Consider the following 13,823-nt stretch of genomic DNA (forward strand, 5'->3'; position numbering starts at 1 on the left):
TTTTCCTTACAGTAGAATAGAATCAGTGGGCATCCTGGGTCTGATTTACAGCCTCCATAGACAGCGTTGTTACTCCCAGCCTTCATGTGTCCCTTAGCTGCCTTAGACCTCACCCTCCTCCCCTGCAGCTCCCCCCACGCCAAGGACCCCTGAGCCCAGAACAGCATCCCTGGAGAAATCCCTCAACCCCATCTCCATTTGCTCCAAGTCGATATTACGGCCAAGGGATTGAAATCTGAGCTGAAGGCCGTGCGTGAGGCCAGCCCAGGCTGCTGAGAGATTGCAGAAACGGGACTAGGACTGACTGATACCCAGACTGTTTTCACGGCTGTTCCCAGACTAGCCTGAAATTCTCACACACACATATTCTAAAGCTGTGGCAGGGCCAAACACCTGATCTCGAACCTCCAGAACTTTGGGACGGTTCCAGGCCAGATCCCAGCTCTGCCAGTCTCCACATTGCACCGTTCTGCTCCTCGGTGGAGATGGCTCTCTGAGAGCAGGGTAGAGCCAAGGAGCATGGGGTTAGGAGGAATTTCATAGTTCTGCTGGGGATGGACCTTCCCTCAGTATTCAGGCTGGACCCGACATGGGTAGGAGATCCCAAAAAGCTCAGCTAGGACCCACTATCATTCCTCCCAGACCTCGGCACCTCTTGGGCCCCGGCTGCACTTATCAGCAGAAGCCCACCTGAGTCCCAGCCCAGGCTGCAGCCTCCTATCAGAATGATAAGGTTCAGGCAAGCGTTCAGTCTTGCATGGGCTTCCTCAACACTCCAGGCACTGGACCAGACGCTCAGCTGGTGTAAATCAGCATAGTGATATTGATGTCAATGGAGCCGCAGTGCTTTACACCAGCTTTGTGGGTCTGGTCCATTGTGAAGCTCACTCTTCGCTGGATTCGAGCAGCCTGATTCCTCTCTCACTGACACTGGTCCTACATGCGTGTGATTCCATTGACTGCACTGGAGCTACCAGTGTAAGTTAGAGGAGAATCAGGCCCCTAAACGTTGTCACCCTGTCGGCTCCCCTCGGCAGGGCTGCTACCTGTTTGTCCACACCCCCTGCTATCTCACCATCGCCAGACCCCATCAGGCTACACCTGGAAAGGGAGGCTACAGCCCCCTTTCTCTGCTGCTTTAACCCAGGCTGTCATGGCAGGTTCCGTTTGGCAGCCCTGGGGACTGACACCCTCTCTGTTTACAGCACGGGTGCAGCACCAGCAGGGCTAGCTACCCTGCCCTGTGCTTAGCCCTCTCCTGTGGTGCCCTTTTCTCGGTGTGAGAGGGGGTCCAGGCTCCATGGCCATTCTGCTGGGACTCCTGCCCAGGGACAATTAGCACCAACAGTGCTGGTTGCTGTGGTGACGTGGACACGTGTCCATTAGCGACTGGACTGAGATCTGCCAACCAGGTGCCAGATGGCATCAGCTTCCATCCACATCAGCGTGCACTGGATTGGAGCCTGTAACCAGGGGGCAGATCTCATTTCCAGTCCCCCAAGCCATCCAAAAACTCACAGAAAATATTGGGCCAGATCCTCAGTTGGTGTAAATCCCTGGAGTGACATCAAATCATGATGCCTGAGGCTTGCCTCAGTTAAATGACTCAGCCTGTCATAATCCTCTCTCTGGGCAGGGTGCTAGTTCACCTCTGCCCAGGAGCTAGGTGGCCCCCAGAACAGCTGGCTTGCTTTCTACTGCTCCTCAGCTGTGATTTGTCATTAAAATCTATTAGCTTGGGGCATCATATATTATGGATTGGAATTTATATTCACCACAAGACTCTGGCAGCTCGCTTTTTCATTGCATCAGTGAAATAGCCTTTCCCTTCTCCCTGCAAGCAGGATCTATCAGAGGCTCCCAGCAATCTAGGAGCGCAAGTTCTAGCAACTGTCAGCGGGTCTCGTGCTTTTAAGTCAAGGCATTTGGGAAACAAAACCCACCTCTGCAGCTCGGAGCAGCAATGACAAACAGCCCCAGCTGCTCTCACCTGCCCCGATGTTCCCCAGACAGCCCCTTCCCCTCCTCGCCACCCTGACCTTTCGTCTCTCCACAGCTCCTGCTGCATTCCTGGCCTCAGGCTGCTTTGCCCACCAAAGTCACTGTCACTGCCTGCCTCCCTGACCTCTTCCACTTTCCCTGCTGTGACACACCAGCCCATCCCTTGGGAATGCGCCTGGGCGGGGTCCCTACTGCCTGAGAGATGGACCAGCCCCATGAGCGCAGGGGCAGCAACACTCTCACAAACCGTTCCACATGTTCCAGCTGCCAGCAGGAGACAAAGCCACACTTGGCCACATGGACCGGCTCAGGACTGACGGGCTCCTGCCTCCTGCCAAAGGCTTTCAGGTCATTGCTCTGTCTAGTTCCCAGCCCTGCACCAGACCATGTGATCTGACAGCCCGCTTCCTACAAGAGAGCAGGAGCCCTACATGCCATGTGCTCCCTTGTCCAACCTCCCAGTGAGGCCATCTTGTCTTGCATCCTGCTAAAGGATCAGTGCTCAGAGGAGGGAAAACAGACACCGCCCACCCAAAACACAGCTGTCCTGTGCAACAGTAGAGCGACAGATGAGGAAATTCCTTTCTGGCCCATCAGGCCCCCATCCTTGGAATCTTGGCCATAGTCTGTTCTACTTAGATGCCAAAGCTGGAAGGGTGTGTGCCAAGGCAGCCATTGGTAACCTAGCGCACTAATGAAATATCTCTCCTAATTCAGGGCACAATGGGAGAAGCCCTACAGGCACAGATGGTACCTGCACGTCACTAGGTGTCATGCAGTAGTGGTACTGAGTGGTTAGCGCAAGGGACTAGCATTCAGGCCTGGACTTTCTGCCACTGAAAGGACCAGACCAGGGGTCAGCAACCTTTCAGCAGTGGTGTGCCAAGTCTTCATTTATATACTCTAATTTAAGGCTTCACATGCCAGTAATACATTTTAACGTTTTTTAGAAGGTCTCTCTATAAGTCTATAATATATAACCAAACTACTGTTATATGTAAAGTAAACAAGGTTTTCAAAATGTTTCAGAAGCTTTATTTAAAATTAAATTAAAATGCAGATCTTATCAGCTTAGTGTGATCCTTGCCCTTGCTTTTCCTTGCTGAGTTTTCCAATGTCTGGCACGTATTTGGATACTTTAAGCAGCGCACAGGCTTCTGCGTGATCAGTTGTTAACCATCTCCGAGAGGGACAGAGGACAGATTTCATGTGTGAAAATACCTGTTCACACAGGTATGTGGATCCAAATGCTGAAAGCATTGCAAACACAATTTTCTTCAAACAGTTAAATTTCACCGGCAGGGACGTCCAGCAGGTCAGAATAGAGGCCCCATGATCTCTCTCGGTAGCTTCAAGTGTGCTCCACAGATCCACAAAAACTTTGATGTCCACAATTCTGATCTTTTTAACTGAATGAGTTGCATTTTGAAATCTTCAACACCCATCCACTGAAATACAGACAAATCCAAGTCACTTTCGTTGAACTTTTCAGGTTTAATTAGAAAAGAAAACATTGGCCAAATTGCTGGTAATCTTGAAATCTGTGAGAAAATTCTGATTCTGTGTACTTTCCAATATCATCGACATTGACAGTGCAACGTATCGATAGCTCTTTTATGAGTTGGAAGTAGCGGAAAGTAGAAGTTTGAATATCCCTGGAAAAAACTGCTGGTTTCACAACAAATGCTTTCCAGGCTTCATAAAGATCCAGACTGTTTGCCCTGCACCCTGGGACAGAGGTTGAGTTCGTTTAGGTGAGCAATGATGTCAGTTAGAAACATGAGCTTACACAGCCATTTGTCATTATCCAGTTCGAAGTAGTTTTGTTCTTTTTCCGACAAAAAGGCCTTGATTGCATCAAAACAGTTTGCAAAGTGCACCAAAACCTTGCCACGACTTAGCCACCGAACGTTGCTGTGAAGTGGGATGTCGTTATAAGCAGGGATGGCTCCAGGCCCCAGCATGCCAAGCGCATGCTTGGGACGGCATGCTGCGGTGGGCGCTCTGCCACGGCTTCGGGGACCTCCCGCAGGCACGCCTGGACCTCCACCGGAGCCGCGGGACCGGCGACCGGCAGAGCGCCCCCCGCGGCATGAGGCCGTGCTTGGGGTGGCGAAATGTCTTGAGCCGCCCCTGGTTATAAGCACTGTCCATCTCTTCTAGCAGTGCTTGAAATTGTCTGTGAGTCAAAGCAGATCGAGCAACAAGGAAATTCACAATTCACACCACTGTATTCATCACATTATTAAGCTCTGAATTAGAAATTTTAGCACACAGGTTTTCTTGATGGATGATACAGTGAAATTTGACTGTTGGATGGCCAGTTTGATCTTAAAGTAACTTTACAAATCCCTTCTGTTTTCCGACCATGGCAGGAGCACAATCTGTTGTCACACACAATATTATTCTGATGTCAACTCCTCGTTCTTCAAAATGGTTTACAAAACTTTCCAGTATATCTTCCCCTTTGTTGTGCCATGCAGGGGTTTTAGGCAACAAAGTTCCTCTTGGATTTCATTGGAAGCACAATATCTTGCAACAACTGCCAAATGTGGAACATCGTTTATATCCACGCTCCCATCAACTGCAACACTAAACACTGCTATGTCTTTCAATGCAGTCGTCTGCTTTTCCTTAATGTTTTCTGCCATTTCACTTATGTCTCTCTCAACTGTTCTGGCAGAGATGGGCAGTTCTTTCATTCTAGATATGATTATATCTTTATCTGGCAAATCATTTACAAAATCTCCGAACTGCTGAGAAAAACTTTTTATATATTCCCCATCTGTAAACGGCTTTCCATTTACAAGATTGCACTGTGCAATCTTGTAACTTCCTTCTGTAGCCTGATTTTTACTTAAACTTAAGCTTTTAAAAACACTGCTTTGCTTCTCATAGGCTGCTACTGCCTTTTTGATTGATTCAGTCTTGTCTGCTTCGTCAAGAAAGGTTTTCTTGTGCTTCGTTTCAAAATGTCATCGAACACTTGACGTGCGACAAACAACACTTCAATAACAGAAAGCAGAAATAGCGCAGTCCTTCTTTTCAATAAATCCAACTGTGTCTGTCCAAGCAGGCTGAAATGATCGGACATCTAGCCTCGCTTTCTTAGGAGCAGCCACTTTGTCAAAAGTTCCCTTCAGCTCTTAGTGGGGAAAAAATGACAATAGAAGGCAAGCACAAGGTCAAACATAGCATGGTCTGACATAAGCAATTTTAAAATGGGGATGCTGAGCTGCACTCAGGGCCGGCTCTAGGCACCAGCGTTCCAAGCATGTGCTTGGGGCGGCACTTTTCAAGGGGCGGCGCTCTGGCTTTTTTGTTTGTTTGTTTGTTTGCTTTGGCAGCGGCACTCCGGCCCTCCTTTTTAAATTTATTTTTTATTTTATTTTATTTTTTTGCTTGGGGCGGCAAAAAACCTGGAGCCAGCCCTGGCTGCTCCCCGTCTTGCCTCGTGTGCAACCCTCACTGTCCCAGGCTGGGGACAGTGGGCCACAGCGGGGAAGCTGTGAGCAGTGATCCAAGGCCAGAAGCAGAGCCCAGGATGGCCTGCAGGGACTCCAGGCCGGAAAGCAGGCTGAGCAAGGCTGGAGATCCAGACCCCGGCTGGCAGGAGGTCAGTGGGTGGAACCCCAGATAAACAGCTGAGGTGGAGCTGGCAGCTGGTAGGCTGAGCAGGGCCGGAGGCCTGGACCCTATCTGGCAGGGGGCCTCCGCAAGGTGAGTGGGGCTGCGGCAGCAGGGGACCCCGGCTGGCAAGGGGCCAGCAGCTGGAAACCCAGACCAGCGACTGAGCCACTCAGTCCACTGCCCCTCTGGGATTTTGGCCGCCGGCTCCTGCCAGCCAGGGTCTCAGCCCATTGTCAGCCTGGGGTTCCTTCACCCAGGCCAGCAGGGCCGGCTTTAGGCCGATTCAGCCGATTCCCGGGAATCGGGCCCCACGCCTAAGAGGGCCCCGCGCCTTAGCCTTTTTAAATTTTTTTTACTTACGCCCGCTGAGGTCTGCTCCGGGGTCTTCCATGGCCCCGCTCCCCTGACCAAAGCGCCGTCGGGAGAGCGGCTGCCCCACAGCCCCCAGCCCCGCTGTCCTAGCTGAAGCCCCGGCCGGACGCAGCAAGCCGCCCCGCAGCCCCGCTCTTCTGGCTGGAGCCCCGGCCGGAGCGTGGCAAGCTGCCCCGCAGCCCCGGCCGGAGCGCAGCAAGCTGCCCCGTGGCCCCACTCTCCCAGCTGGAGCCCCAGCCGGAGCGCGGCAAGCTGCCCCGTGGCTCCATTCTCCCGGCTGGAGCTCCGGGCCCTTTAAATAGCCCCCAAAGCCCTGGGATAGTGGGGAGCTCCGGGGGCTATTTAAAGGGCTGGGGCTCCAGCTGCCTCTGCCACCTTGTCCTTTAAATAGCTGCCGGAGCCCTTCCGCCCTCATGCATTCTCCAGGGCTCCCGCAGCTATTTAAAAGGTCCGGGGCAGGGTAGAAGCAGGGGAGTCCCGGGCCCTTTAAATAACCCCCAGAGCCCTGGGATAGCGGGAGGCTTTGGGGCTATTTAAAGGGCCGGGGCTCCAGCTGCCTCTGCTGCACCCCCTGCCCGCAGCCAGCTCTGCACCCCGTGCCCACAGCCAGCCCCTGCCAAACCCCCTGCCCTGTCTCCAGCCACCCCCTGCCACACACCCCTGTGGCCCTGCCCAAAGCCAGCCAGCCCCACACACAGCCCTGCCCGCACCAGCCCTGCACACCCTGCCCACGCCCAGCCTCAAACCCCCTGCCCTGTCTCCAGCCAGCCCTGCACCCCTTGCCCTGCCTGCAGCTAGACCCTATCTCCAGTCAGCCCCTGCCCTGCCTCCAACCAGCCCCATATCCACTGCTGCCCTGCAGTTCCCAGGGCAGTAACCCTGCACACCTGTTTCAATGAGGGGGGCAGGGAGCAGTTGGGACCCACACATGTGAAATGGCGGTCATTAATAAGCAATCAACAGCATATATGATGCTATGTAGATAATATATAATTGTATTATTTATATAGTTATGGAAAGTAAATAATACATGGAAGAAATGAAAGGCTTTTTTTTACACTTTTTTTTTTTTAGTCATCCCTGCCAGGGCCCCACTGAAAATGTTCGAATTGGGCCCTGCACTTCCTAAAGCCGGCCCTGCAGGCCAGCAGCAAGTGCTGAGTGGGACCAGCGGTGAGACCACGGTTGGCAGGAGCCAGCGGCAGAAACCCCAAAGAGGCAGCAGGCTGAGCGGCTCAGCCCGCGCCACGTGCCATCGAAAATCAGCTTGCGTGCCACCCTGGACCAGACCCTCAATTGCTGTCAGTTGAAGTCAGTGGTTTTACACCATTTACTCCAGTGAAGATCTGGCCCTCACTATGTGACCTCAGACGAGTAATTTCCCCGCTCTGTGCCTCAGTTTCTCCATTTGTCCATTTGGGGTAGGAATCCCAGCCTGCGATCACAGCACTGGGAGAAGTAACACCAGTAAAGGTGAACAGGGAAGGCTGTTACATCCCAGGGTGTTACGTAAGCAAAGGTGACAGCTGAGCAGAATTCAGCAATCCGAGTTGGAAGACAGCACATCCTCAGTTAGGAGCCAGTATTTCCCATGGAGATGCGCTAGGCTTTAAAAGGGAAACACGCTCCCAACACAATGTGCTTTAAAAGAAAAACTAGTTATGTGGGCGAGCTGCTCTCTGATTGGGCAAGGCAGACAACACGTCTGTTCCTTACGCTGCTCCGATTGCTGCATGGTAGCTCCAGCAGCCCAGGAACAGCTAATCCATCATGTGTGACCGAGAGTGGGGCAAGAAAGCGTCCCTCTGAATGTATTCAGGCCCCCAGTTAATCCCTCTTTAAAGCCATTTGACTCTGGCACAGAATGTCTATTGCTGATTGTTGCTAAGAAATGGGAAGGTCAGCAGCAAATGAGCCACTGTCATAGACAAACTGCAAAGCAACATTGAAAAGTGAGGGACAACTGACATGCCGGGGGGAGGAGGGATTGATGGCTGCGCCTTCCTTGGCTTCTTGAGGACAAATAAAGGAAGCCTGAAAGGTCTGTATCTTTCTGCCTCTGTGTGGGTCAAGATGTGGGTGTCTGTCTAGCTGTGTGTTCTTTTTTTAAAAAAAATTATCTTTCCCCTGCTTGTTTTTGTATTTGAAATTCAAGTCTTGTCTACTCTGGTTTTCCTGGATGTCTCTATGGACAACCAGAGAACTGGAAGGATTAAGTTACCACAGGTACCACTGAGCACTGTGAGGGGGAAGAGAATTTAACTCAGGCTACTCCAGACTCTTTGGGTGTTTTTTGTTCATACCTTGTTAACTCAAAGGCCTAGCACACAGTTGGGAGGAAAGCTCTCTATGTTAATTACAGCAGTGCGATGTAACCTGGGTTCCAGAGGCCAAGCTAATGGGGTGGGGCTGAAGAGCCTCATGACAGGGGGACCAGACCAACTCTGAATGGCACAGTGACCCTGTGCACCAGACCGCAACACCCAGCATGGGGAGCTGGGCCCAGCCCCACGGGACAGGAACAAGCACGGCCCGGTGAGTGCAGACCTCATTTGCTCTCCAGCCCCCCACCAATGACCCTTCGCCCCCCTAGCTGCAAAACCCAGCTCCTCCACCGCGGGGTTCAATCACCTCAGCAGTGAGAAGCAGCAAAACCTCCAGTTACAACATCCCAGCGCCTTGACACACTTAACACATGGGAGACAGCATTATCTAGTGGCTAGAACACTGGGCTGAGACTCAGGAAACCTGGTTCTCATCACAACTGGGAGACTTTGGGCAAGTCACTTCATCTCCCTGTGCCTCGGTTTCCCCATCTGTAAAATGGGGAGGATGAAACTGACCTCCTCTGTAGACTGCTTGGAGATCTCAGGATGGAATGTGCTAGGAAGAGCTAAGGACTATTACTATTACTACTGAGCCTTAGATGGGACCATAACATGTTCCAGCCACCTTTCTCAACTGAGTCTGGGAACAGAGTCATTTTACTAGTGCAGACAGGACCCAAGGTAGCAGTTTGATCCAGGCCTCACCTGAAGGGCAGATTGACGAATGGTGGACACCAGGGCCAGTGAACACCACTGGTGCAAGAGGGGCAGACAGTGGGAAAGCTGGTCAGGAAAAGGTTTCTTTTGCCCGTGAACAGTTTTGATGAAAAGCTTTTTTTTCATTTTTACCAAATTTCTTCTTTGAACATTTGTGGGGTATTTTGTCAAAAAATTGAAAACTGATTTTTCTGTTCTTGGCAACTGAAAATTTAAACTTCCTTTGCCCAACCCCTCCCCCCCCAACAATTTTGGAGTTTTGCTGAAAACCCCCAACATTTAAACAAACCCAGACTCTCTTTGCAGAAATGTCCCTTTCCTTGTAACAGACACATTCCACCAAAAATAATTTTGATAGAAAATTTCTGACTAGTTCTGGACAGTATAAAACAGGAACCTGGGTCTCTTATCCCTTCCGTAGCTCTCTCAATTGCTAGGCCACGTAAACTGAGCTCCCAGCAAGTCCCCGCTGCAGCACAGAGCAAAACCTCAGTGCTGGGATGCAAAGAATGAGCATAATCTTTAGCACCTCCACAGGGCTTTTCGTCTTCAAAACACTTTACGGACATTGACTAATTAATCCTCGCAGCACCCATGCAAGGCAGGAACTCATATGTACCAACCCCCAGGCATGGTGGGGAAACTGAGGCACAGAGAAGGTCTGGGACTGTCCAAGACCACACAAGAAATCAGTGTCAGAGCTGGTAACAGAATCCAGGAGTTCTGAGATGATGATAGATAGACAGATAGATAGATAGATCACAAGAGCATCCTTCTACCTATACTGTGTCCTTCCAGATACATGTCTCCTAAGCCTCGCTCCACGCTCCATCCAGGAATTGGATACATCCTGATGCTGCTCAGAAGGGCTGGCTCAGGGCAGGTGCTGGCAGTAAAGCCAACCCCGCTAGGTTAGTGGGTGCCCCTCTCGCTGCAGTCTGGCTTATCTCCGTCGGGCAATGCCTGACACAAACACACGCCCAGGCAATCTCCAGCTATAAGTGCAGGGAGAAAAACAAGCAGGGGGAAGCACCTGCTGGGGCTTCTTGCAATGAAATATCAGAACCCCAGCCGCATGAGGAAAAGAACTTCCTGTGCCACTGTGGAATGAGGCGAGCTGGGTGTGGCTGGCCCAGGTTCCGGGCCCGATCCTTGGCTGGGGTAAGCCATAGTGGCTCCATCAAAGCCAATGGAGCTGCTCCTGTTTACATCAGCAGAGGATCTGGCTCGCTCACTCTCTTTTACACACATTTTTCCTTCTTTAATCCAAACCAAGCGAAGGAAGAAAAGGCCTTTCTCTTTTTTAAGTAGCATTAGGAATAACACTGCTTATTGAGCGTGGCACCTATATAACAAGGCTCAGAACAGAGCACGACAGTTTAAGGCTCCCCATTTACTCCCTGCATGTTAGGTCTGAGGATAAACGCACTAGGGCCAGACTGCTTTCCGGGAGTTATTGGTGTAAATCTGGAATGACTGGGCCCAATTCTCTCATTTGCCCCAATGTCAACCAGGAATTACAATGGAGTTACTCCAGATTTACACTGGGATAACTGAGATCATGGTTGGGATACACTGGCATAAATCTGAAGTAACTCCATTGCTCTGGATTTACACTGGCATGTGACAGACTGGAATCCAGCCTGTACATCAGCTGATTGCTGAGCCTATCAGCCAAACCCAGCACCTCATAGGGACACAGCTCCCATTGGTGCCTGGCGCACTTTGCCCTAATAGTTATTTGGTGCCCCCCCCCACTCGCTCGCTCCTGGGGGAGAGGTCTGGGGTGGAAATCTCCAGGAGGGTTCCCTTGCGATGTCCCCTTTGGGCTGAATGAGCCGGGGGCTGGCAGTCCCACACCCACAGGATCCTCAGGAGGACTCCCAGGCTGCGCTGTCTTTGCTGGGAGATCTCCACAGAGTCAGTGGGGAGAGACCTTGGGCCAGATGGGAGCCCCTGGGTCTCTGGTGCCCAAATCCCCTTAAAAACCTGTCCCATGTGCCTCTCTCCTCCCCTGCCCTCCTCTGCAGGCTCCCAACCCCTCCTTTGGGGGGCTGTGCCCGTCCCCATGTGCAGGGCCCTCTGCACAGAGAGCTCGGTGACACATAGGGAGGAATCAGCTCGACCGCGTAAGTACTGCAGGATGCACTAAAACCTCCACCCTCACCGGATCCAGGCCAGGGATCCGGGCTGCAATCCAGGTGACTGCTCCTGCCTCAAAGAAACTTCCTCTCCGATCCTATGCCATGGAGGGCATGAATCAGAACACCCTGGGTGCCTGGCCCCGCTGCAGCCAGCCCCCTGGATTTGCTTGCCAAGGCTGGGGTGGGGGGGAGAAGTAAACACTGCGGGGGAGCACGGTGCACAGCCCGGGAGGGAGGGGGGGAGCAGCAGTGCTAAAGCAGCGGGGGCTGCTGCTGATTTCAACTCTGAGAACCACCATGTCCCCTCAGCCATGGCATCTCAGGGGAACCAACCCAGGACTGCCTGTGTCCTGGAGACAGCCCAGAGCTCCGTACTGCTAAGGAATAACACACACTGAGATGCACACCCAGTGAGTCATACTCACACACCCCACTACACACACATCCAGAGACACACAAACAGCGCTACACACACACCCAGAGACACACGAACAGCGCTACACACTCACACACCCCACTATACACACACACCCAGAGACACACGAACATGCTATACGCTCACACACCCCGCTACACACTCTCAGCGCTACATACACCCAGAGACACACTCGCACACAGAGCCAGCAGGGAGCAGTTTTGCCTGCAGAGCAGCTCCCTGCGTGGGGCATGGCCCTGGGAGCCCCCCGGCTGGCCCTGCCACCAGCCAGTTCCGCTCCAGCCAGGACCCCCACGCCCAGGGGGCTGGATCAGTGTGTACAGCGGAGCGCTGAGAGCCATTGACCCAAACTGCAAAGCCTGGCAGGGATGGAAACCACTTCCCGACGGGGATGCCGAAGCCCCCCCCCTCGGCACCCCTAGTGCCAGCGCCTATGGGGATGTCTCATTGCCCCACCCCCGCTCACCCCCAGCCCAGCGGCCCCCCTCCCTCGGCTCCCTGCACAGGCACAAACTTTCTGCCCCGGGGCCCGCGACATCGCCCATCCCCGTGGCGGCGGGGCTGCCCCTACCTGCAGGAGACCGTGAGCTCCACCTTGGTGGCCGGGATGCTGCCCGCGATGGGGTCGAAGTCGCTCACCGAGGCCATGTCGCCCCCCTTGTCCATCGCCTCCTCCATGGGCGTCCAGCCGCGTCCCCGGGGCCTCCCGCTCACAGCCCGGGCGCTGCGGGGTGCTCAGAGCCGGGCACCGAGCGGGGCATGGCCAGCGCCGGGCGCGCAGCCGGGTCCTCGCTCTGCCTGCACCACTGGCTGGCCGGCTCCGGAGCGCTCCCCGGCGTCCTGCCAGGCTCCGCCCCTCAGCCCCCGCCCCGAGGCGCTGCCCCCCGGCCGGGCCGGGGAACTCGGAGCCCTGGGCAGGGGCGGGGAGGAGCCTTTCCTGGGGTGCATGGGGTGGGGGTGTTGTGTGAGTCCCTGGGAGTGGTGCGCATGTGTGAGTGTACTTGGGGGGCTGCCTTTGCTGGGGGATTCCCTGCGCCCCTGGTTTGGCGTTGTGCTGGGTGCCTGCCTGGTGCGGGTTGCTTCCTGGTGGCCCAGTGTCCCTGTGCCTGAAGGTGGGAGCCTTCTGGCAGTGGGGGGTTGCTGTGTGTTTGGGTGTGTTGGACCGGTGGTGTGCTGTGTGTGGCTAGTGGGGGGGGGCATGTCATCACATCCATCAGCCCCCACGGAACTGGATCCTGGAGTGCCTTGCTCCTGTGAATAGTCCCAGTGGGCCCAATGCTCTCAACCCCGGTGTAAATCAGGAGTAACAGCACTGAAATCAATGGGGTTATGCCAGGGTAAGTAAGAGGAGAATTGGGCCCAATGGGACTAATGGCATAAGGCTATGCAGGATGGGGCCCACAAAACATCAGCACTTTTAGACAACACACCTGCAAATTCCTCCCTTATGTGAGCAGCTTCACTGACTCTGGCAGCTCCTCCAGGGAGAGAGCGCTTCCCAGGTTTGATCCAGACACCCCAGGGTGGGGAAGCCTCTGAGAAAGCAGGCGCCAGCCCCACAGCTGGCATACATTGGAGTGGTCCCATGAAAGTCAGTGGACCAGATCCTCAGCTGGTGCAAGTCAGTGTCGCTCCACTGAATCTCTGGGGCTACAGCTACTTACACCAGCTGAGAGTCTGGGCCCGCCTACGCTGCCCCGTTCCCTCTTGCCCTGCACTCCTTACTTGGTTAGAGTTACTGGGATTTCTTGCTGCTCTGGCCTTACTCACAGCAGAGTGAGCGATAGAAGGAAAGCAGGTGATTAGGGACCAACCCCCACCCCCAGTAATTCACGTGCTGGACTTTGAATCAGTGGGGAGATTTGCTAGTCTCCTTTTGCTCTTCCTAGCAGTCTGTGGGGTTAGTTGTCCACAAGAGTGAAGATCTGGGGAGCAAGAGTTCAGTGGGACACTGTCCAGGAGCCTCAGAGCCAAAGGCCCAGTGCCAAGGCTGGACGCAGTTTGCAGGACATGCGTGTGCCCTGTGCTCTGAGTGTGTTTGGTGCTGGGGTCGGGAGAATGGAAGGCAGAGCCTGTTCTCTGATGGGCTGGTTTAACGGACATTGCTTCCTGTCTCTCAGTAGCAACACACACACAGACCACACACAACAGATGTGAAAATATACACAACCAATGCCTCCCTCATATATAACATTC

At 53.6% G+C, this 13,823-nt stretch overlaps 1 protein-coding gene across 3 annotated transcripts in view; it reads right to left on the reverse strand.

The window, feature by feature from the left end:
• LOC115650746 (copine-5) overlaps nt 1-12,378 on the reverse strand; it is a 197,947-nt gene extending 185,569 nt beyond the window's left edge. For all 3 annotated transcript variants that reach the window (XM_030561100.1, XM_030561101.1, XM_030561099.1), the window contains exon 1: nt 12,199-12,378. In XM_030561100.1, the coding sequence (XP_030416960.1) occupies nt 12,199-12,305 (107 nt within the window). In that variant the 5' untranslated portion in view covers nt 12,306-12,378. The remainder of the gene's footprint in view (nt 1-12,198) is intronic.
• Between the last annotated feature and the right edge of the window lie 1,445 nt (nt 12,379-13,823).

This window comes from Gopherus evgoodei, chromosome 4 (genome assembly GCF_007399415.2).
Source record: "Gopherus evgoodei ecotype Sinaloan lineage chromosome 4, rGopEvg1_v1.p, whole genome shotgun sequence".
Taxonomy (NCBI): Eukaryota; Metazoa; Chordata; order Testudines; family Testudinidae; genus Gopherus; species Gopherus evgoodei.